Consider the following 26,478-nt stretch of genomic DNA (forward strand, 5'->3'; position numbering starts at 1 on the left):
CCAGCAATGATTCTGGCCTGATTCACTTGCCTTTTCATCTCCAATCCTCTCTCTATTGAGCAAAATGCTCTTTCTGTCCCTGCAGCTAGACCTTCCTAATCCTAAGGCGATGATAAAATTGACAGGGAAAGATCTTGCACCATATAGAGCCCATTCAGTGGAGCCCTAGCCTTGAGTGCAGTGGAACAAAATGTTTATGGTTCTCACCTGATTAACACATCTTTACTGGTGGCATGCAACTTTATGACAAATGTTTGCTTCAGTGAAATACCAGGCACTTCCAGTGAAACACAGCATGGTGGTGTCATTCGATTACAAATTCTTCTGTTTTCAAAAGCTAAAATACATTTAAAGGGTTTCTGACAATAAATGAATAATGACCCTGAATTTGCTGGAGTGACTATCCTTGCTTTGATATTTTCCCTTATGGCCCAGCTTCTGGTTGGATATACCAGGGTGAGAGGGTTGCTGGCTCCTGACAAATGGTAGGACCATCAGGATAGCTCCTTTGACCAGTAATCCTGAATGGATCCATACCACTTCTTCCATTACAGACCCCAACAAGCACAGAACCAGACTCAGAATCAGAACACTTACAACACAGAAGGCCATTCAATCCCTCATGTTTCATGAGCTGTGCACCATAATCCCACCCTCCAGCACCAGGTCTGTAGCCCCGAGGTCACGACTCTCCACATCCACATTCAAATTTTCTGTTTCAATGTTGATGAAAGTTTTGGTCTCTCCAACTCTTTAAGAAAGTGAGTTTCAGATTCCTTGGCAAGTAGGATTAAAGAGAATCCCAAGATGCTTTATACTTATATTAAAAATAAGAAGATAACTAAGGATATGTATGCTTGGAGTCAGAGTAAGTGATGAGTTTCTAAGTGAGTACTTTGTATCAGTATTCACCAAGGAGAAGGATATGGAGGATAGTAATAGGGGGTATAATGCAGAAATACATGGGTCCTCTACCGGCACCACCTACGGCTCCTAGAACGCTTCCACCAGCGTTGTCTCCGCTCCATCCTCAACATCCATTGGAGCGCTTACACCCCTAACGTCGAAGTACTCGAGATGGCAGAGGTCGACAGCATCGAGTCCACGCTGCTGAAGATCCAGCTGCGCTGGATGGGTCACGTCTCCAGAATGGAGGACCATCGCCTTCCCAAGATCGTGTTATATGGCGAGCTCTCCACTGGCCACCGTGACAGAGGTGCACCAAAGAAAAGGTACAAGGACTGCCTAAAGAAATCTCTTGGTGCCTGCCACATTGACCACCGCCAGTGGGCTGATAACGCCTCAAACCGTGCATCTTGGCGCCTCACAGTTTGGCGGGCAGCAACCTCCTTTGAAGAAGACCGCAGAGCCCACCTCACTGACAAAAGGCAAAGGAGGAAAAACTCAACACCCAACCCCAACCAACCAATTTTCCCTTGCAACCGCTGCAATCGTGTCTGCCTGTCCCGCATCGGACTTGTCAGCCACAAACGAGCCTGCAGCTGACGTGGACTTTTTACCCCCTCCATAAATCTTCGTCCGCGAAGCCAAGCCAAAGACTAGTCCTAGTATGTGTGCAGTTAACAGGACAAGAATGCTCACAATTAACTCATGAAATGCAAGAAAAGGAATATCTTCATGCCATCTTTTACAAGATGTATGAATGGTTGCATTTGCAAAGTGGGACCACATTACTCTACCTACTTCATTCCTTTTTGCACAACAATGGAGATAATGTCACAGCACATGTTAATAAATTACAAAAGGAAAATCAGGAGGGGAAGAGGATGGGCCAATGAGAAGTGCTTAGATCAACCCACAAGTAATAACAAAATAACAAATAATAAGTTTGCTGGACATTGCAACAGAACAGGACTTGCTGCGACCAGCAAGGGATTTGCCCACAATACCTGGCAACCTCTGGATGCAGGACCCTCACTTTGCAGTCAAGTTCAGAGGGATCCTTATCACTCAGCAATCAGTAAGTGAAGTCATTATGTTGGGTGAGCAGCCAATCACATTGAAAAATTCTTGTTACTAGTATGCAGGGAAGGAAAAAGCAATATTTTCACCAATTAAAAAAATTATAGTCTAAAGATTTGAATTCATGGCAGATGAAGCTGAATTCTAACAATTATACTTGACAAAATAATATTTTATAAGACTTTAGGAAATTGATTACATGGATAGACCAGGGAAAAGAAGGTTGTTCTTGGAATAGAGGAGTTTACAAGGGGATCTAATAGAGATACTTAAAGTCAAGAAGGATAACAGTGGATAGAGAGAAATTGTTACCATGAGCATAGGGGTTAAGAAAGAAGGTGATTCGCAAAAGAACCAAAAAATGATATGAGATTATCAGAAAGTACTGGGGCTGTTTTCAAGGAAGGCTGAGAATTAGGAGGATATGAGGAGAGATGAGAAAACCTTTCCATTCAGAGGGGTATGGAACTTAATGCCTGAATGGTGGTTAAGCTGGAAACACTCATTACATTGAAACGGTACTGATATGGGCTTGGAGGCAGGAACTCAAGGGCTATCGACCCAGTGTGGGAAGGTGGAACAAGACTTGGCAATTCTTTCCAACTAGAATTGACACAAGTGGTTTTAGGCACACAAATTCCCTGTGATGTTTCTTCTATTGTAATAAAGAAAAGTGGGTTCTTTTAAAACAATTTTACTTTATTAGCTAAAGTACACACAAGACTGTATCAACTCTATGGAGGCATCCATCTTGAATCCAACCACAGCTGCAATAAACTAGTCTCTGACTCTCTCTAGTGGTCAGGAGGATCACTAGCACTCTATCATTACACCTCCTTTCCTTGAGATGTTTAATCTAACAACATGATACACTAATACAGAATTCTTTTCAATTTAAAGTTCAACACAAATGTAAATACAAACATCAGGAGCACAAACTTTTTAAGTGAGCAGGTCTTTTTTCTTTTAGAGCTTCAGCCTGCCAGGTGCCTTTATATTGTGTGTGGATCTTCTTTACACAGGTGCTAGTGACAGCTCTGCTGGTCCACTACTGTCTATCAATGGTGGTGTTTCCTCTGTTCCTATGTAGGCTGGATCTTTTGCATTTGTCTGTTCTTTCAGTGTCTCTTGCATTTTCAGCAGGCTCTTTCAATTCCTCCTCAGTATTTGACCAACCTCTGCTCTGACAGTGTAGGATCTTGGATTTACATCCTCCAGAACAGTAGCTTTTTTGTCCCAAGTATTGGAATCTCAGAGTCTCGCTGTGTCATGTTGTGCCAGTGGCCCAAAGCTTCTTTTTTTAAAATATTTTATTTTTGATTTTTCATCTTAAACAGGAGAATACATCATTGGTTGTTGCAGACCATGTCATTTTTATCCAGTGTTTTACTTATATATGATGTCTCTCCCTCCCCTGTTCCCACCCACCAACCCTCCCCCCAAGAAGAAAAGATAGATGTGATACAAACCAAAAAAAAGTTAGAAAAGAAAAGAACAAAGAGAATAAACGAAGGCTAAATGTGGCATCAGTATTTCCCATATGTGTCCATGGAGACCATGGAGCCATCCCCTTGTATAGGCACTTTTCTTAATCTGACTGCTAGCAGGTCTTTGTAAACCTTTTTGCTGGGGAGTGGCTACAGGTGTACTCCCATATATTCCAACGAAGGTGCTGTGCCGGTTTCCAAGGTTATAGGTAATTCTTTCCATGGGAATACAGCTGTGCATCTCAGTAGCCCATTTGCTGATGAGAAGAGGAGAGTTGGATTTCCAGGTCATCGCTATGAACTTTTTTGCTATGGCCAGGGATATAAATGTAAACTGAATTTGGAATTTATTCAATTTGTAGCCAATATCCATAAGATGCCCTAGTAAATATAGTGTTGGGTCTGGTGGGAAAGTTACCTTCTTTATTTTGGTTAGTATATTAGCCAAATCTTGGCAGAATGGTGCTACCTTTACGCAGGACCATGTTGCATGAAGGAATGTTCCTTGGTCCACTCCAGATCTGAAGCACGTTTCTGGCACATCTGGTTTTGTTTTGTGAATTTTTTGGGGTGTGAGGTAGAGGTAGTGCAAAAAATTGTGCTGAACCATTTTATATTTAGAATTAATGATTGTTGTGACACTGTCCTTGCACCAGTCAATTGTGATTCCCAGGTCTGACTCCCATCTTTCCTATGATCTATGTAGCTCTTGTTTTGGGCTTTCAGCTTGATATCGAATACATTCTTGATATAAATTTAAGTGCATTTCCCTGTCGAACCAACCTCTCAAACTCACTAGGCGCAGGCGGAATCATTGCAGGGCCCCACCTGTCCTTCAGGAATGATCTTAATTAGAAGAAATAGTGAAAGGTCCCGTAAGACAAATCGTATTTGCCCCTTAGCTGTTCGAAGGACATGAGTTGTGGCCCTAAGCTTCTTGCTGACTTATCATAGTTTGCTTTTAGTCTCCATTGCAGATGCTTTTGTTTCCATTTGATATCTTCGACATCTCTGTTCTTGTTTGGGTCTGCAGAGAAGGAAAGTGTGGTGCGTAGTCTACATCCTATCAGAAGCTCAGTAGGTGACATGCCATATTCAAGTGACGAATCTCTGGAACTCAATAGAGCAAGAAATGGATCTGAGCCACCGTCTTGTGCTTTCTTGAGCAACTGTTTAACTATATAAACTCATTTTTCTGCTTTACTGTTTGACTGTGGATGCAGAGGACTTGAAGTCACATATCGAAAATCATACTCTTCTGCAAAGTTCTGGAATTCTCTACAGCTGTAGCATGGTCCATTGTCACTGCAGACAATTTGAGGAATTCCATACCTTGCAAAGATCAATTTCACATATTTGATCACACAAGCAGCAGACATGTTAAGAAGCAGCACAATCTCTGGATATTTCGATAGATAATCAATGATCAGCTAGCAATTATTTCCATCTATGTTAAACAGATCAGTCCCAACTTTCTGCCATAGTTCTGCTGGTACATCGGTTATTATCATGGGTTCCTTTGACTGGCTTGCGTGATGTTTCAAAAGGTCTCACAGCTGAAACCATTCTGTCAATGTCCGCATTTATCTCATTGATAATCTCTTTTCTTTCTTTGGGGTGTTGTGGGGTGGTGGGTAAGGGATGGAGTAGTGGGGAGGGAAGGTGGATATACCACATGTATGCTTTTATATGTATAATCTTTTATTAATTGAATGTACTGTGGTGTTTTTTTTCTTAGTTTTTAAATAAAATATTCAAAAAAATGTCAGTATTTATCCCTGGCCACTAAACAGCAGTTCTGGCCCTCCTCTTGCATTTCTCCATTCCAAGGTGCCCCTCATGCATCCTTTTCAGCATTTCTTGTCACAGTGATTGAGGAATGACAATTCTGCTCTGCCTGATTAGAAGCCCATTGACAACACTCAGTTCAGCTCTAATGTTGTAGTATGGCTGGCATTCACTTCAAGGCCATCCTTTATTCAGATTCTTGATGTCCTTTTGTAGAACTGTGTCTATTTCTGTTTCAGCTGCAATCTGCTTGGATTTCAGTGATCAGGTTCATGTGGAGATTCACATCTGTCTCTGTGGAACTCTCATTGTGGAACTCTGCATCATTACCCTTGGATAATGCATAAGCTAACACAATAGGTTTCCCTGGTGAGTACACCTTCTTGAGTAGGGTTACGTTTTCACATGTTTTGTCACCAAGCAGTGATTCATGCCCATCTGGGACTACTGTGAACCTGACGTGGTGCTCTTTATCTTTAATTTTTACCTTTAGTTTATTTTAGAGCATTGACCTTTCGTGTCCATTGCAGGCTTTGAGCTGTACAGAATTTGCATGGTTGTATGGCTTTATCTTCATTGTCTTGATGTTGTGCTTACAGATCAAACTGATTTTTGCCCATGGTCAGATTGAAAGGAATATTTTCTCCATTTGTATGCATTAACACAGTCCATTTATCCTTTACAATCTTCCTGCACTACCATGCTAATGAAAAGTGTATCACTGAGGACAGTTTCTTCTATAGTGTGCACCTTTTACTTCTGTTCTGTTTCACTTTGGAAAAAAAAAACATTGCTTTGCGTAATGATTCTGTCCTTTGCACTTATTACAGACTTTTCCATAGCAGGGCATTGTTTGGGTGCATGTTGCATGCCACATCACTTACAAATGAATGTATCTCCATCTTTTTATTATTTCCTATGTCTTGTTTTTTGTTTGTGTGTGGACACACACTGTAGCTACAGCTATGCCTTTGTTTTCATTGGCTTTTGTACCCTTACTGAACTTTTTCACGTGCTGCAGACCTAATTCACTGGCGTAGCATATTTTCACAGCTCCAGCTAAGGTAAGCTCTGTCTTTCGCAGCAACCTCTCTTTCACTTTCTTATCATTAATCCTGAACACATTTTGATCACAGATTATTGAATCTTGCAGCAATCCAAAATTGCATGTACTTCCTTTTAATTTCATGTCCATTAAAAATGTATCAAAGCTCTTTCCCTCTAGCTGCTTGTGCAAGTGAAACATGTACATCTTGAACCTTTCATTTTTCTTGGTGAATAGTGTTCATTAAACATCTTGATAACCTTGTCGAACCTGCCCTGGTCTTCTGCCTCGGCAAAAACTAATGTATTAAAAACCTCTAGTGCTTGAGGTAGCAGTGGAATCTTCCATGCATCAGGTTTGCTATCGTCCAATAGCTTGCAGGTACAGCATGAATCTTTATTTGAACAACCTCCACTTGTGGCCGACATATCTAATCCAATTTACAGCATCAGGAGTCTTCACACTTTCCATTTCTCTGCTGATAATGACTGATACACACTGTGCACACTCCTGGTGTTTCTTCCACTCCTGGTACAATGAACACTCATGTACCATGTGAAGTTTCTTTTATTGTAATAAAGAAACGTGGGTTATTTAAAACATCGTGTGGAGGCATCCATCTTGAATCCAACCCAAGCTGCAACAAACTAGTTTCTGACCCGCTAGTGGTCAGGAGGATCACATGCAATCTATCATTACATTCCCAAGCAGTGTATTGCTTTAACTGAAGTGCAAAACTATCTTCTGCACCCAACCTCCGAAAAGCCTGAATGATGAACTATTGCAGAGCACATCCCTTGTGTTTTTGCATGTTGTCCACACTGAATGTTGAGAACAGTTCTATGAATCAAAGATTGATCTCAGATAGAATAATTGAATCATTTGGCACATAAATGGGAACTTTCAGCCAATCTTGTCCATGATGATCAGGATGCCTATCTACGCTACTCTCATTTACCCACATCAGTCCCGTATCACTCTACATGTCTTTTATATGTTGCCTCTGTCTGCCTCTATCAACTTGTCTGACACTCATTTAAGATAACCACCAACCTCAGTGTGAAAAAACTCATCTCAGATCTCCTTTCAATTGTTCCTTTAACCATAATTCTTTGCTTTATGGTAATACATTCCTCTCTCTGCCTTGGGAAAAGAAATTGATCAATCCTATCTATGCCCCTTATAATTTTATAAACCTCTGTAAGGTCACCCTAGGTGCCAATGAGAATAAACTCAGCCTAACCAATTTCAGGGCCATGTTAGTGCAATGCTATTATAATGCCAGGGATCTAGTTTTGAATCTGACACTGTCTGTAAGGAGTTTGTACATTCTCCTCATGTGTGCATGAATTTCCTCCAGATGCTCTGGTTTTCTCCCACCATTCAAAATCTCATGGGGTTTGTATGTTCATTGCTGTCTTTGGATGGCATGGGTTTGTGGGTTGTGTTAGGTCTGCTTTGTTCATGAATGAGTGAGACAAACACCAGGCTGAGTCGAAATCAGGGTTCTTTGTTCTTTATTACCGGATTGTAACACTTGCGACCAACCAGGTTAGTCGGAGAATGCATTCTGCCGTTATCAGCAAAATGGTGATTTTTTATACCCTTGGATATGTGCTTAGAACATCATCATATCATTACTTGTCCAATGACTAAAACTGTTGCTATCCTTTCCCTGCTAGCTTCCTGCCTCTCAATCCATCAATGTCTCTCTTATCTTGTAAGTACAAGGATGCATTCACATCTTGTTACAGCCCTGTACATTCCCATCTCATGATGTTTTACCTAACAGGAGTACAAGGACACCTCCCCTTCTTGTTACTGCCCTGTACAGGGTAACTCCCTACACATTCCCATCTCATGATGTTTTACCTTACAATTGGAAGGGGCTATTACCATGCTGTATGCCTCAATTAAAATAATTCTCATCACTTCAGTTCTTCAGCCCTCTGTTCCAGACAACATCTTGGTAAATCTCTTCTGAATTTTATGAATTTCTACCACATCCTTCTTGCAGTGTGACAATCAGAACTGTATACCAAATGTGGTTTACCCATGTTTTGTACAGCTGCAACGTGGTAGATGAACTCTTCTTACTCAATGCTTCAGCTTATGAAAGCTAACATACCAAATGCCTTCTGCACTATCCTATCGACCTGTGCCACTACTTTCAATGATCATGGACTGGTATCGTAAGGTCTCTCTGAACATGCTTTCAAGATCCCAACTATTTATTCTACATGTACAACTGGAACTTGAGTTATTCAGTTTTACAGGAAAGCTCCCAAATGAATGCTCCAAATAAATGACAAATACACAGAAGAGCCCCAACAAAACTCTTACTATATATGAAGGACGTAATCAGTTTTAGTTTGTGAATGGACTTTACAATAAATATGCAAAAATTATTAACTTAACATTTGAAAAAGCTGTACACAATGAATGAATTTCCAGGTCATTGTTATGATGTCTTTTTTTTTAAAAAAGGATTTATTCTGTAAATGTTTTACCACAGATCTATACTTCAAGACTGGGTAAGTTTGGGGCACTTGAAGCTGTAAAGAGCAATGTTTCCTCCTTTGTCTTTTTTCTTTACTTGGAACAAGCTAAGATCAACTTGGTCTATCAATTCAACAAACTGCTCATCTCTAGCATCATCCTGCTAAACTTTCTGCTATTCACACTCCTGGACCCGAACCAGAAGCAAAGAGATAAAAATTCATGTAAGTAAATAGGATTGCACAGTTGACATCTAAATGGGGCATAGCAAACTCTGGGAAACAAGTGGCTTATTCTTGCTCCTGATTTGTTTGATTGTATGTGACAATTTTCAGTTGCGGCATCTAAAATTATGCATCAAAATATCTAGAGAATGAAAATAAAATTTGAACAATATTTAAAATGAATAAACAACACAGGTGAGTACTTTCTGTTTCCTCTAGGCATTGTGATATTGATTTTTCTACACTCTTTCAATCTATTCTCATGTCACACCTATACTTTTGCCCAAACGATAGAGGGTTACATGAATTTATTCCCATAGAAATAAATTAGTCGTGATAAAGGGTTTTGACTTGAAACATTGACTGTCCATTCTGACTTGCTGAGTTCCTAAATCAATTCTTTGTCTGCTATAGAACAACTTGATAGGCATCACTGACACCTTCTTGTCATAAACTACTGGGTACCTCTGTGGAAAATTTTGTTCCATTTTAAAGCCCACTATCTATCTTCCTCTTTCATTCTGTATTATAATCCTCTCAAGTCTACTGTCTGTCAAGTTAGTGCCCTATCTTTATTTAAAAAATTTCTCCAGATTTTCTATCTTTAAATCTCAAGCTTTTCCATGGTTTTTTTTCAACCTGTATTATCTGTGCTTGCTAACAGAGCAATTCAATTCCCCCACTAATTTTCCATGTAATCTATTTTACTCAAATTCCCACCAATTCTCCCAAGATTCCACCACTCATGTACACACTGGGCCAATTTAAGGTAGCTGTGAATACATACTAGAGCATCTGGAGGAGCACCACACAATCACAGAGAGAATGTGTGATCTCCACCCGAGATCCCAGTAAATTGGCATGTCAAAATCCCGTGTTGAAAGCCAGGTCGGGTCAGATCGAGTGTTCACATTAAACCAAGAAAAGCTGGTTCAGTGTGACCTTTTACATAGGGACTGGCATCCTGGTACAAAAGGAGGAGAGACCTGCAGCATTATAGTGTTGGGGTCTTGGGAAGGCAAGTAAGGCATTTCCACTGGAACTGATGCGAAGCACATCAGCTCTGTAACTATGTACCCTGGCAGGTAAGTACTGGGGTGAAATTCACACAGGTAAGTGAAATGGTAAAAAGGTGATTAAATACTGGCTTTTAGGGGCAGTGTGAAAGCGCCTATTCTCTTCTCGCTGTGCCCCTGATTAAATGGTTTTCCATTAAGTTTGAGATTTACTTTATGAATACCTACAGTCACGTTATATAAATTAAGTATAATTGGCATCTATTTTTATGGTACCTTTGGAGAAAAATGCCAAACTGCAATTTAATTTAAAATAAAACATACTGTTAAAATATGTATCATATTTTCTTTTCCTAGAAAAGTGTTCATTGTTCGGAAACACAAAAGACTGTAAGTATTAGAATCTAGAGCAAACAACAACCTACTGGAAGAAGTATCAGTAGGATACTGGAAGTACAACTCCAATCTACAAAGTACAGATGTTCAGTGAAGCAGTCACCCACTCCACCCTCACATCACATCCTCCTATGTAAAATAACGACAGAATCCCTTTGGTCCTAGTTTCCACCCAACCAACCTCCGCATCTGGCACGTTATCCTCCAACTCTTCAGCTCAATTCCTCCACCAGTTACATCTTTCCCTAACCCACCCATTCACTTTTCACAGGGAAAAGTCTCTCCAAAACTCCCTGGTCCACTCTTAATGGCCACTTTCCTCTCATCTTTTCTTGTATACCTTATCATCTTTTGGCCATTTCCCCTTTCTTTTCCTCCTTCATGGAAGTAATATCACCCTCTCTTTACCTTAGTCTCAATAAAGGATGCTAACATGAAATGCTGATTAACCATTTCTACCCATGGATGATGTTTGACCTTCTGAGTTCCTGATTGCTTTCTCAAGATTCCAGCATCTACAACTTTTGTGTTTCAAAATCTTCATCAACAGGTTTACTTGAGGGAAAACACTCACATTATCTAGAGGCATGAATGCTACCTCCAGGAGTTTTCATTTCATTTTAGAAACAGTCTAGCCTAAAAACAGAACTCGTGATCCAGGCCATCAGTCAGCATAAGAGGGAACCTTCACATATAATTTTCCATTGTGGTATCCAATGGCAGATGATTTTTTTTTTAACCTTATTGATCGTTTTGGTTTCCTTTGTTGTATCAAGTTATGTGAAATTCCTAAGTGTTTACTAATTTCACTTTTAAGTCTGCATTAATTTGGCACAAAACAAGGTTTGAAAAAATATTTTCTATTCAATTAAAAATTGAACTTGAAAATTTTGATATATTGGAATAAGAAAATGTTTTGAAACAAGGCAATCTACGTTGTCCTGATTATGTTTTTACCTCCTTTTCTGAACATGATCATTACATGTACTTGTGACCTTAACAGTTTCTATGCTTCCAACTCTCTCTGACAATGTTCCAGGAACCAATCATTCTAAATAAAAGATGGAGAAGTCACAGGCCTTCTTCTCAATGGACTGAGGCAGTGCTCTTGGGTCTGCAACTATGGTCTGTTGCTTGGTCAGCTTTTTGGATTTCACAGACTTAGCTTTAGGCCTCTGTTCCTCCTCATCCTCCCCATTCATACAGCTGATACACAGAAGCTCGCGAATGAATGATGAATTAAAACAAAAACAAGGGAAAGGGGCAGAAGTAAAGAAAATTTAAGTGATAAGGACAGAAAAATTAATGTAATATAATACAAAAGGATTAATGAAGAAAGTCATCAGAAACCTTGAACAAAATTATGTTATATTAGCATAATGCACACAACCTTCACGAAGAAATAGATAGGACTGGTATAAAGAATGTATTTTTAGCAGTGTACCCTGCAGATGCTAGCACTCATGCTGACATGTGCAATGATGACACCCAAATGGTAAGTACACATCTGGGTAACCAGCTGAGGCAGAAGAATACTCGCACCTGCAATCAATCCCCCTATTAATGAATCCCAGCATCCCATAGGCCTTCTTAACTATCCTATCAGCCTGATAGGATCATCACATCATTACATTTCTGTTTTCTCTTCATCATTAATCAACAAGATGGCTTCATAAACAGTGCGTAACCACACTAATCCTGGTCCTATCCTTTCAGACAGTTCCCTTGTCCCCATTCTCCCACCCTCTCTGCAACATAAAATTAACATTTCTCTTTTACTCGTTTTTGACAAATGTTTCAACCAGAACCATTAACTGTTTCTCTTTTCTCAGAAGCTGACTGGCTTTCTCAGTCTTCTAGACTTTTATTTCAGATTTCTAGCTTCTGTAGAAGTTCAATGTGTGTCTGGGGTTTAACTCATGAAATTGATGTAGATTACATCAAGAGGTCTCAAGTGAGGGATGGGATAAAAATCATGAGAGGTAGGAATACTTCTGCTCCATGGATTCACATGTTCATTGACTGGAAATGGAGAGAATCTAGATCCTGTCTCACAATTACAGGTTTGAGTATATATGCTCTTCGATTTAGTCTGAGTGAGTATTTATTTAGAACTTTCTCTGAGGAAATAAAAAGATAAAATTAATCCCACAAGGATTGAAATTATTTAAATGCTCAAGGAACACATTATCAAATTCAAAATAAATGGCATACATGCTGAAAACTGGATAAGTCTTGCCCTTCTCATTACATTTGCTTATGTGTGTTTAACCAGAATTTCCTCAGTTAATGCATCGTAATAAGCCACACTATTTTAATGTGATCAGTTAATACAGAAGATTATTTGATCTTTATGTCTGAACTCAATGATGTAGCAGAATTACCAGGTTAATAATACTTGGTGCTTGTTCCTGTGTAATCTGTATCATTTTTTCTTTCGGTACTTGTTTGACTTAGAGTCACAGAGTCATACAGCACAGAACAGGGCCTTCGGACCAACTCATCCATGTCAGATAATAAAGAAATGGCATTCTAGGTTAGTCCCATTTGCTTGCATTTGGCCCATATACTTCAGAACTATTCTATTCATATATCTGTCACAACTATGCCAGCTACTATAGTTTCTTCTGGCAGCTCATCCTCGAAGTGAAAAACTTGTCCCTCAGATCCCCTTAAATCTCTTCCCTCTCACTTTAAACCTATGCCCTCTAGTTCTAGCATCATCCACCCTGGGGGAAAAAACTGTAAGCATTCATAATCGATGCATTTCCTTATTTTACAAACCTTTATATGATCATCTCTCAGCCTTCTATGCTCTAGGAAAAAAAGACAGAGCCTCTCCAATCTCTTCCAATAACTTAATCCTTCTAGTCCCAGGAACATCCTGGTAAATCTCCTCTGCACCTCTTCCTATAGCTAAGCAACCAGAACTGCACACAATACTCTCACCAATGCCTTGTACAACTGAATCATAAATCCCTAATCTTTGTACTCAATACCCTGTACAATGAAGGACAGAATGCTAACTGCCTTCTTCATTGTCTCGTCCACCTGAGTTGTCACTTGTAGGGAACTACGCACTTGTGCCCCTAGGTCTCTATTTTTCAACATTCTTCAGGACTCTACCATTCACTGTGTAAGTTCTACCCATAGTTTGTAAGGTAAAACATCATGAGATGGGAATGTGTAGGGAGTTACCCTGTACAGGGCAGTAACAAGAAGGGGAGGTGTCCTTGTACTCCTGTTAGGTAAAACATCATGAGATGGGAATGTACAGGGCTGTAACAAGATGTAAATGCATCCTTGTACTTACAAGATAAGAGAGACATTGATGGATTGAGAGGCAGGAAGCTAGCAGGGAAAGGATAGCAACAGTTTTAGTCATTGGACAAGTAATGATATGATGATGTTCTAAGCACATATCCAAGGGTATAAAAAATCACCATTTTGCTGATAACGGCAGAATGCATTCTCCAACTAACTTTGTTAGTCGCAAGTGTTACAATCCGGTAATAAAGAACAAAGAACCCTGATTTCGACTCAGCCTGGTGTTTGTCTCACTCATTCATGAACAATGCAGACCTAACAAGTTTGACTTGCCAATGTGCAATACCACATATTTGTTGGAGTTAAACTGCATTTGCCACTCCTTGGTCCATACTCACACTGATTAAGATCTTGTGGTAAACTCTATTATCTTTCCTTACTATCCATTACACCACCAATTTTAGTGCCATCTGCAAATTGACTACATCATTTACACTGGCATCCAAATCATTACTATAGACCACAAACAGTGAACCCAGTATCATCCTCCACACTACACCATTCGACAAAGACTGCCAATCAGATAAACATCTCTTCACTAATACCCTCTAACTCTTTCCACTACACCAATTTTGAATTCAATAGGCCATCTCCTCTTGGATCTCAAGTGATCTAACCTACCAGATTAATCTGCTACATGGGACCTTGTCTAAGGCATTGCTGTAGGCCATATATTCAACTTTTATTGCCCTGCCCTTATCTAGCCTCTTCTTCACTTCTTCAAAAAGCTCTTTCAGACTTGCGACAAGATCTTCCATGCATGAAGCCATGTTGATTACTTCCAATCAGTCCCTGCCTAACCAAATGCTGGTAGATCCTGTTCCTCAGAGTCCAATCCAGCAATTTTTACAATCAGTGATGTGTAGTTCTTTACTGTTCTTTTAAAATAACAGCACATCAGCCATCATCCAATCTTCCGGCACTCACCTGTGCCCAAGTTAATGTAAATATATATTTCAGCAAGGGACTCTGTAATTACTTCTCCAACTTGGCGTGAGGATGCACTTCATCAGACCCTGGGGATTTGTCCACCAACACTTCCTTCCTGGTAATTCTCACGTGGTCCAGAGCATCACAACTCACTCACTTCAATTCACAGTGAAATGAGAAATATTCATTTAAAACCTCACCCACCTCCTGTGGCTCTACACAAAGATGGCTAAATTAATCTTTAAAGGGATTAATTCTTTCCTTAGCCACCTTTTTACCTGTAGAGTCTCTTGGAAATTTCCTTTCTCCTCATTGCTAGCTCTATCTCACATCTTCTTCTTGCCCTTCTAATTACACTCTTAAGCACATTTCTACACATGGATAGAAAATAATTTGTTTAATCTAGACTGCTTAAATCTCGTGCAAGCCCTCTCCTTTTTCCTAACCAGATCCACAATATCCCTTGTGAACCAGGCTCCCTTAACTTGCCAGTCTTGATCTTCCCCCTCCCACCCACTCCACCTTCACACTAACAGGACATGCAGTGTCTGAATCTCACCTTTAAAAACATTCCACTTCCAGCTGTTCTATGACCTACAAACATCCTCTTCTGATCAACTCTGCAAGTTCCTGCCTAATACCTCCAAAATCAACCTTGCCCCAATGTACAATGTAGGACTTTAACTTGTGGACAATTCCAATCTTTCTCTGTGACTAATTTAAGAGTTACAGTCGCTGGACCTAGAGTGCTTCCCCATTGACACTTCAGTGACTTGCCTGAATCCATTCCCCAAGAGGAGGTCGAGTGCCCAGTTCTCTCAATATATTGATTGAGGAAGGTCTCATCCACCCAATTAACACATTCCATTCAAGTCTTTTGACCTGTGAGTCAATATTTGGGAAGTTAAAATTTCCCGTTAATACTACCTTCTATTATCTTTACAGCTATCAACAATTTACCAACACATCTGTTCTCCCAATTCCCATTTACTCCTTCAAAGTGGCCATTCCCTTCTTGTTTCTGAGTTCTACCTAGAAAGATTCACTGGATTCCCTAAGAATATCTTCTCTAAGCATCATCAATAAGGCCATCCCCTCCTCTCTTATCTTGTTCTATCGCACCTGTAGCATTTGGACCCTGGAACATTGAGCTGCCAATCTTACCAATCTTGCTCTTCTCTCTGCCATGCTTCTGTTGTGTCTCCGAAACAAATCCACACCCTGAGTTCATCTGCCTTACCTGTTAAACCTCTTGCATTTAAATAAATGCAGTTTAAATCATGGATCTCTCTCTCTCTCTCTCTCTCTTTGCCATGCTCCTCCCTGTCTTGCTTACTAAACTTCCTCTGTTTAAGTCCAATATGAGCCCCAAACTTCTCACCTGCCTCATCCCTGCCCTGACCCCAACCCGCGGCCATCTAGTTTAAAACTTGTTGAGTAGCACTAAGAAGATTTTGAAAACTAAAACCGAATTGATTTCACCCCTTTCAGACAGTGCATTCCAAATCAAAACAGTTCATGTTTTGAGCAATATTTCCCCATATTGCTCATACTTCTTTGGCAAATTACATCAAATTTGCCTCTTCTGCTTATTGATCCTTATGCACTGCAAGAAGTTTCATACTGAGTTTCATTATACTAAGAAAACCATGTGTGATTCTAAGTATTTCAATTTGAAATCTTATTAATCTCCCCTATAAAGGAGCCAAGAAGAAGGCAGAGTTAAAATTACAAAATGAATAACACCACTAATTATGGTAATTTACAGCTCAGATTATACTGACAAATTCATGATATGCTCCATGATAAATCCATAAATTATGTTCATTCAAACATGATATGTGATATGTGGTGAGTTTTGAATCAGTACAATTTGCTGATCAATTTACACCACTGCAGTTTGACTCTGAAAAATTGCAACTTACATGCTACTGCTAAAAGATTGCAGGATTTGCATATTGAAGGAAACAATTAATACATCAATTCATTTTTTACCAGTTAATCATTTTGACCCAAGAAATTGTCAATAGATCCAGTGAATCACATTCATTCAATTTTTCATGAAATTTAAAAATAATTATTTTCCTTTCCCATATCTCATTTTTCACTTTATTCTTTCTATATGATTTTACACACTTTTCTGTTGGACTTCTGTGTCTACCCCAATTTTAAATCTTATTTATTAAGAAGATGCACCACTGTTCCCTCTAATCATTTAAGTATTATGTGCCCTGTTGTTCTCTGCCTTTCTTGATGAAGGATAGAAGAAAATGTTTCATCAACAATTTGGAAATGCCACTGGATACTGCTCCCATTTACAATGACTGGAGATAGAATAGCAGCTAATTCCACCCTTGCATCTCTGCAAGCTCTAAAAAGGCTAACCATCTCCTAATAACCCTGCAAAGTTGGAATTTTCAGTCTATGGAAGCTCTACATGGAGAGATCTTTGACTGTGTGCAAAATGTTACTTTGTCTTCTGGTTCCTTTGCCAAATATTTCAATCTTTAACTTTATGTATCAAAGAATATTTTGGTTGGTAAAGTTTCTCCTAATTCACTCCATCAGTCTTCTTGAGAATCATGAACACAATTAAATCTTCCCTTAAACTGCTTTACATTTACAATAAAAGCTGCTCTTTCATATGATATCACTCTGTACCTTCCAGACCTCAATATCTGAAACATGGTATACAGAACTACAGAATATTCCAGTAAAACTCCTGTCCTGATTCAGTAAAACGGAGTTCTTCATGAGGCATTATTAGATTACTGGCCTGAATGCAACCCAGTGCAAACAGGTTGCTCATCTATTTAACCAACAAACAATAGCTACTTGAGCCATGCTGGTCTGGTGGCTCTACAGGTCATATAGCTTGGTGTCAACCTCTTTCATTTAAGGCTGAAAATACAAACCCCATTTAAATTTATGTGGAGGTGCTTTATGCTTTCACACTGCACATAGGGAGGCTGGGGTCCAACCAATGCTTTATAAAGCTTGATCATCACTTCTGAGGAGTGCATGAATGAAGTCAATTAGATTGTATGATCAGGTCAGGATCATGGAGAAGAGAGTGGGAAATCCTCAATGGAAACAAACCACTGGAAACAAACCATTGGGGATGGGGAGGTCTGGGGCATTAATCAGGTGATTTGGAACAATAAGGAATGAGTTGAACAATAAAGAATGATTGATGAGGGCTTCCCTGTCAGATAAATCAAGCAAGCCTCACAAATATTGTGGTGGCCTGAGTTCACATGAGGTCTTGGATTACCTATAAACTAAGAATGCAAAGGGTAAAATCTCAAAATTGTATCCAAGCAGGTATTGCACACCATTGCACGTGTTTGGACTTCTCTCTGCATTACATGGAAGTCTTTGAAGACACATCACAACCTTCATAAATATATCAGCAAGTTAATGATTTTTCCTTGTGAATTGTTATTTGTTAAAAGTGAAGTGAAGCACATGCTATACAAAAAAACAGTGCAAAGCAATGTAATTTTTCCACCACCAACTTTGATGTCAGTAACCCATTTAAAGTCTATCCTGGTTTTTTTTATCGTGATGGTCCTTTCCTTTTATTTACAGAAACTTCAGTTAAGTTTGGTGGACATCCTTATATGCTTTTACATGATGGCAGCAAGGTTAGTATAGCCGTTAATGTAACACTATTACAGTACCAGTGACCTGGCTTTGAATCTGGCACTGTCTGTAAGGAATTTGTATGTTCTCCCTGTGTCTGTGAGGTCTTTTTCCAGGTGATTTGATTTCCTCCCACCCTTCAAAGGTTAATTGGCAGGCACCGGCTTGTTGGCCAAAGTGCTTGTTACCATGCTGTATGTCTAACAAAAACCACATTAACCTTCTCAATCCTTGGTATTAATGCAGAAATGAACTCAATCATGCTTGTCAAACATGAATTTATTTTAATAACTGTGTGGTGACTTTAATAGTGACCGAAGGCCAATTTGTTTTTTTTTAGATTGTTTCTCAAATTTTCCACATTACCTACCGACTGGCCAGGGTTATCTTCTTTGCAAATAAAAAACCAACTCAGCATGTCAGGCAGCATCCATGGGTCGATGTGCTCAGTCAATGTTTAGGGTCAGGACCCTTTATTGAAACTCCAGCAGGAAGGGGTGTTATTATGTGAATTGAGGGGAGAAGAAGCTGGTCAGGGGACAAAGGTGTTGGTCACAGGGTGAGAGAAGTGGAGGGAGTGCAAGGAAAAACCATTCAGAGGGAGGGAAGGTTAGTGAGAAAAGTAAGTAGAGATGGAAATAGTGGGAGTTACTGAAATATAGAAAAATTGATGTTCGTGCATTTGCATTGAAGGCTATCCAGGAGGAATATGACTTTTAAAAAATTAACATTAAAATTAAAACACAGGTTCCAAACTTTATATTTGGCCTTATCCTGGCAACAGATAAGGCCAAGAAATGGTTCGGGGAGTTGGAATGGTTGGCGCCAAGAACTTCAAGCTTTAACCTATAGACAGAAAGTAAATGTTTGGTGATGAGGTTGTCTAATCTATGTTTAGGCTCACCTGACACAGAGGAGGCCATATTGCAAACAATGAATACAGGAGATCAGATTGGACAATGTGCATGAAAAACTCTGCCTCACCTGGAAGGTCTGTTTATGGTCCTGGATGGGGTGAGGAGGGAGACAAGTTTTGTAATTGTAGTTTTGAAAGGTGGGAGGGAAGGGGCAAGCAGACAGGAAAAAAAATGAATAAAGTTGGAGAGGGGGTGATGTGACTGGTGGTGGGATTACGTTGAAGCTGTTGGAATTGTCAGAGGACAATGTGTTGATTGTGGGTGCTGGTGGGATCGAAATTGAGGACCAGAGAAACTCTGTCCTTATTCTGCCTGGGGGGAGGCAGGTTGTGGGAAGAAGTATGAGAACTTCTCGCATAGGTGTCTCCGTGCTTGGCTTTATCCATTGCCAGGGTGAGTCCAAATGTAAATGAGTAACAACTCAGGGCAGGCTTAAACCCAAAAAGCATGAATTTTTAAGTAACCCCATCTCGACATGGTTCCACTGTTTCCATCTCCCCTTTGCCTACTTCTGTTTTCAATTTTTAAATTTAGAGCTACAGCACGGTAACAGGCCTCTCTGGCCTACAAGCCTGTACTGCCCAATGACACCCTGTGACAAATTAACCTACTTACCCCATTTGTCTTTAAAATGTTGCAGGAAATTGAAGCACCCAGAGGAAATCTATGAAAACATGAGGAGAATGTACAAACTCCCTACAAGTAGTGCTGGATTTGAACTCAGGTCACTGTCACTGTAATAGCGTTGTGCTAACCACTACACTAACTGTGATGCCATTCTTACTTTACTCTCTAACTCTCATTCCTGCTCCTGGTTGTTTCTTCCTCTATCTGATTTGCCCCTTCTCCTTCCTTCTGTTCAATACCTTGTCACCTCTTAACTTCTGCCAAGCTTCTTACCCCATGTCATTCTCGATATCACTCTTTTTTTACTTATGTCTCAATGAAGGGACCCAGCGCGAAACATTAATTAATCATTTCTAGCCATGGACGCTGCTTGACCTACTGAGTCTCTTCACCAGTTCATTGTTCAAAGTTCCAACATCCAGTTTTTATTTCTCTTCCTCTTATGTCCTTTTGAATGGCTTTAGTTTCTGTTTATCCACACCAATTTTATATACTTCAATATATATTTAAATACAGATTTAATTCATTCATGCCCTGCACCAATTTTTCTCAATGTAACATTTTAACTACATTAAATAATATGTTAATTACATTATTAGCAGAGCAGCCACTTAAAATTCTGCTACTTATTAATGCACAGTGACTGTGCAAACCATAATCTCTGCAGTTTACATAAATTATTGGGTTCAGATTTCATGGAATTCAAGTGCCTCAAATGTCATATTTTCATCCTTTGTGATTCTCACCTTTTGAACTATGGTATAGGCCTACACTACATTGGTTCACCCAAAAATGAAACAAGAAGTGATGATATAAAAATATACTGCTCAAAATGTAAACTATCTAGACAGTGATAAATGTAAACTGATCTTTGTACATTGTTGAGATGCAGCATCTTATTGGCGAGTAAGATTCAAACTGATATTTGAAGATTCAAAGTGATTCATTTCCCATGGGCAATTACTTTAAAAAGAGGGAGAATGACTAAATGCAGTCAAATGCTTTGATGGAGCTGTGGGAGTTACCACTGAGGGAAGAGGCAACAGGGTGAGGTAGCTGAGCTTTACCTCAATTCACCAGAAGCCGAATGTTGTCTCTTTTTCAGATCTTCTTTTCCTGAGTTCTTTTCAGACTTTCTCTCACCCTGGTCTACTAATACCCACGATATCCTCCTTTCCTTTTTATTTGTCTGATCTCTGTTGTTTTCTAAGGATTTCAATCTTTTCCACAATCATAGCATGCAAAATAAAATCAAAATAACTTAAATGGAAACTAACAAGTTGAGCTGGATGGGGCAAACTTCACATTATAAAAGAGCCCTCCTTCTGCTTGCCAATTCAAAGTTGTTAATGAACATAACTAATTATAACAAAAAGAATAAAAGCAAGGTTTAGACATAACTTAACAGCCATAAACAGAACAGAAAATGAGGCTGCTTCTCTTAAGGGGGTTTGTTATCCAAAATTAGAGAGATTTTTCTGTTATCACCATAAAGTAAAAATAAAAGCTCAACAAATAGACCTGTAAATGAATACTAAACAAAAGCTAAACAAAGGATTGTCACTTTAAAACTACTCTGAGCAAATATAATAAAATTGTCAAATTGATTCTAGTCTCCAACATTTAAATTTTTTTTAACTACTAATCATTATGTGTGTAAATTAAAATTAATTATTTAATATGTATTGTCTTCAGTAAAAACAATGCTGGAGAAATTCAGCAGTTCAAAGAGTGTATGTAGCAAAGATAAAGATACATAATCAATGGTTTGGGCTTGAGCCCTTCATCAAGGTATGGAAAAATGTAAGCAGGTGTCTGAACAAAATGATGGGGTGAGGGGTGGGGAGAGGAGCACAGTCCCAAAGGCAGGAGGTATTAGGTGGATAAGGGAGGGAAGACAAACGCAGCAAGTAGGGAGAGGATGGAAGGCTCAGTGAATAGAGGGGGAAGAGATGGTGAGCTAAGGGAAAGAAGACGAGGGAAAAGAGGAGGGAGGAAGAATGGAGGGTGAAACAGAACCCAGAGCAGTCGATGTTAATGGCATCCAGTTGGAAAGTGTCCAGACAGAAAATCAAATTATTCCTTCAATTTGTGGATGGTCCTGGTGGAATAGTACATGAGGTCAGAGACAGACATATGATGTTGCCACTGAGACATCAACCATCTCAACTTCACCACTCACCTCTCTTATTCTAATCTCATCTCTTCCAAACACTCTGCCCTCCACTCTCTCCACAACAATCCCAACCTCATCATCAAACCTGCAGACAAGCGTGGTGCTGTTGTGGTCTAGTGCATTGATCTCTACCTTGCCAAGGCCAGGCCGACAGCGCTCAGACACTTCCTGCTATTTACCCCTTCCAAAGGACCCCACCACAGCACATCAAGCCATCATCTCCATCATCATCTCCAACCTCATAACCTCTGGACACCTCGCTCCCACGGCCTCCAATCTAATTGTTTCCAATTCCCACTCTGCCTGGTGCTACCTTTTACCAAAGATAAATAAACCCAATCATCTGGTCAGACCCATATTTCTGCTTGCGCATGGCCCACCAAACTAGTTTTGTCTAACCCTGACTCTCTCTTTTCTCCCCTCGTCAAATCCCACCCCACCTACATCCGCGATACCTCACATGCCCTGCATCTCTTCAATCACTTAAAATTCCCTGAACTGGACCGCTGAACTTTAACTATGGATGTCCCTTTACCCCTCTATCCCCCATATAGGTCCCAAAGCACTTTGTTTCTTTCTTGACAAGAGATCCAAACCAGTCACTCTCCACCACCACCCTCCTCCACCTGGCAAAACTTGTTCTCACTCTTAATAACTTCCCTTTTGTCTCATCCCCCTTCCTTCAAATCAAAGGACTAGCCATGGGTACTCACATGAGTCCCAGCTATGCCTGTTTGTGTGTTTTGTGAAGCAATCCATCGGGGCTATCTCATGCACCTGTGATGAGCTCATCAACTTCATTTATTTCATAGCCAACTTCCACCCTGATCTCAAACTCACCTGGTCCATCTCTCACAACACTCCCCCCTTTCTGGATCTCTCTATCTCCATCTTGAGAGACAAACTTTCCACTAACATATTTTACAAACCACTAACTCCCACAAATACATCAATTACACTTCTTCATACCCAGTCCCTGCAAGGATTCTATTCCCTTTTCTCAATTTCTCCGTCTCTGCTCATCTGTTCCCAAGATAAAGTCTTCCAGTCCAGATCATCTGAAATGTCTACCTTCTTCCACAGACATGGCTTCCCCTCCTCCACCACCATCAACTCAGCCCTCAACCGCATCTCCTTCATTTCCTGCTCATCTGTCCTGGTTCCCTCTGTCCTGAAATGCAAAAGCACAGGATTCCCCTGGTCCTTACCTAGTCACCCCACCAGCCTCCACATCCAACACATTATCCTCCGTAATTTCCACCATCTACAACATGATCCCACTACCATACACATCTTCCCATCTCCACCTTCTATAATGACTACTCCCTCTGTAATTCTCTTGTGCACTCAATCCTCCCCACTAATGCCCCCCTTCCCCTGGCACCTTCCCCACAACATTTGCGTCCACGCCTCCTCCTTCATCATATTTCAGGGCCCAAAACAGGCCTTTCAAGTGAAGCAACAAACCTTGGTTTTCTGTTTGAAAACTCTCCAACTGGATGGCATTAACATTAACTTGTTTGATTTCTGCTAACCTACTCTCCATTCTCCCTGCCTTTCCTTTCCCCTTGTCTTTTTTCCCCTTAGTTCTCAACCCCCCTTCCCTCTCTATCCACTAAGCCATCCTTCTTCCACTTGCTTGCTCTTGTGCTCTCCTTCCCTTATCCTCCTATTGCCTCCTACCTTTGGGTCCATGCTTCCACTCTACCATTTTGTTTGAATACTTGCTGCCATTTTTCCATACCTGACGAAGGGCTCAAACCCAAAATGTTGGTAATGTATCTTTACCTTTGCTACATAAAATACACTGTTTGACCTGCTGAGTTTCTCCAGATTTGTGGTTTTACTTCAACCATAGTGTCTGCAGACTTTCGTGTTTTACTTGTATTAGTCTTCAGAATCCTTTGGGTGTCCAATGTGAAATTAGTCAATGCACAAGATTTACAGCTCTATTTACCACATTGCACATTCTTTCAAATGAAGGTTTGGCGTTTGAACTCACCTAATCTTACGACTGCCTCTTGGGCGTTCAGATTGTACTGACATGTAGCTAGTGCTGCTAAGACGAGAGGCACTACTGGTTCGAGAGATGGCTGATACATCACTGGCATCACTGTCTGAAGATCTGACTGAAACATTGTCAATGCTTCTGTTTTGTTCATTGTATGACAGATGCTGAAAGTAAAAATTTAACAAATTACTTACAAATATTGAGTCATTAAAAATGTCCATTTTATGTGACAGATTTATTTTCAGCTATATTAATCAGAATTCTTTTTGATCATTTATGTTTTATTCAGTAATTTCATAATTAAATGACTGCAAGTAATGTATTTAAATATGCCAAGGAATATTTCAAGTTATTTTATTGTAAATATTATTTTAAAGGTAAAACACTGGCTCGCGGCATTGTTTAGATTTAACACCTTTGCAAGTCAGTTTGATGAGCGGCATGGTTAGTGTAGCTGTTAGCACAAAGCTGTTACAGTGATTGGGATGGGGGTTCAAATCCCACGCTGTCTGTCAGCAGTTTGTACGTTCTTTCCGTGTCTGCATGGGTTTTTCCCTAGGGGACCAGTTTCCTCCCACTGTTCAAAATGTACTGGGGATTGTAAGTCAATTGGGTATAATTGAGTTGAAATCACCTGTTACCATGCTGTAAGTCTGAATTTTTTTTAAAAACAATTAATTAAAAAAAATTTTTAAATTAAAAGTTCTGCCTCAGAAATGCCAGGCAATGAAATTCTCCAATAAGAAGTTTCTAATTAACAATCCTTTACATTGAACAGGTTTGCCACAGTCAAATTCCATATCATCAACTTCCTGGATTGTTATTGTTGATCAAGAACAGAAAAAGTGCACCCACATAAATTTTATGGCTATTAAAGCAAAACTGAAGCCTCCTGATCCACCACCCTAAACATTAATTCCTTCCACTGCTGGTGCACAATGAAGACAGTGTATACCACGCACTGTTAGTTAACGAACCTCTTCTGACAGTACCATCCAAATCCCTCAACTTCACCTCTAGGAATTGGTATTTTAATCTCAAGATCGCATCCACCTTGACTTGGGAATATCTTGCTTTTTCTTCATTGTCGCTGTTTGTAAATCCTGAAATTCCACACTGACCAACAGAGTGGGAGTAGCTTCACCAGATGGACTGTTATCATTTAAGATGGAAAGGAAATATAAATGGCGATGAGCTCTGGGTTCGCCAGTGATCCCCCAGATCCCAAAGTGTTAATAAATAGATCTAAAATCAGTTTAAATCTTAGTTTCTCTTAATTCTGTATTAGAGTTCTGGATGGAACTTAGTACAGAATGTTCTAAGATTCCTTGCAAATGAGCTAAAACAATTAGCATCTGAGTTCACAGCAGTCATTCTGTGTTGTTATGAACACCACACCGTAATTACTCATCAAATTATTCAAGATGTTCAAGTCTAAATTTGACAGAGAAAAGGTTACGACTCACGCCATGGGCAGGATTTCTTTCAGATTTCCAGCACCTGCAGTATTATACTTTGATGGGTAAGACTTTTAGAGTCTTTAGTGAGGTAATTTTTTTTAATGAATAATGATCACTCATTGAGATGGTACAACTGTCCTTTCAAGGATGAACCTCAAAACAGTGGAGACTGTTTACACCTGTCTGTGTAAAAATTCATTCTCTGTACCAACATTGGTCTTTTGACTGATGCAGCTATTGCAGAACACCTGAAGAGCTTGGATATGGAGAAGAGCTGACAACAAGGCTATCACATTAATTAGTACCAAAAGTACTTTGTCAAGCACAGGGAGGGGGGAAGATGGAGGACAGTACGCAGGGGAGAGAAGGGGTGGTTGAAGGGAAAGGAGCCTCAGAAACTAGGGGGAAAGAAAAGCATGGAGAAGAATGAGGGAATGGGGTGGGAAGGAAGGTTGGAGAGGAGGGGGAAAGGAAGTAGAACTTAGTGTATGGAAGGAGTGAAGAAAAGTAGGAGGGCAGGGGAAAAGGAAGGAGAAAACTATGTTTGGACAACATTGAGTAGATAATATATAGTATATAGAGACACTGGAGAAAGTGAAATTAATTTGTATGGATATGGGAAGGATCAGAGATTAAACAAATTGGGAAAGATGGAACCAGATGAGACCTTTTGACTTGCAAAATGGGTGGTCTAATTTTGTCAGGGATTTTAAATTACAGGTTTTTTTTAAAAAGTGTGAACAAAGGGAAGCTATTTATACTTCTGGAGGAAAAAATCCAGTAAGGAATTTAGTAGTCTTTTTAACCCAGAGAGAGGTGAAGATGTGAAAGTCATTGTTACAAGGAGTTAAGTTGGAAGAGTGAATACAGATGTATGAACAAAGGGATGGAGGAATTTGTTGCTGGGGTTGAATGACGCTATTTGCATGCAGGAAACAGCTCTGAGT

The 26,478-nt window shown here is 39.8% G+C and overlaps 1 protein-coding gene across 1 annotated transcript in view; it reads right to left on the reverse strand.

Moving 5' to 3' along the window:
- rims1a (regulating synaptic membrane exocytosis 1a) overlaps positions 1-26,478 on the reverse strand; it is a 172,606-nt gene that overhangs the window by 84,008 nt on the left and 62,120 nt on the right. Inside the window, exons 6-7 of the mRNA XM_069886157.1 lie at positions 24,063-24,235; positions 20,952-21,104 (exon numbers count right to left, since the gene is read on the reverse strand). Of these exons, the coding sequence (XP_069742258.1) occupies positions 20,952-21,104; positions 24,063-24,235 (326 nt within the window). The remainder of the gene's footprint in view (positions 1-20,951; positions 21,105-24,062; positions 24,236-26,478) is intronic.

This window comes from Narcine bancroftii, chromosome 6 (assembly GCF_036971445.1).
Source record: "Narcine bancroftii isolate sNarBan1 chromosome 6, sNarBan1.hap1, whole genome shotgun sequence".
Classification (NCBI taxonomy): Eukaryota; Metazoa; Chordata; class Chondrichthyes; order Torpediniformes; family Narcinidae; genus Narcine; species Narcine bancroftii.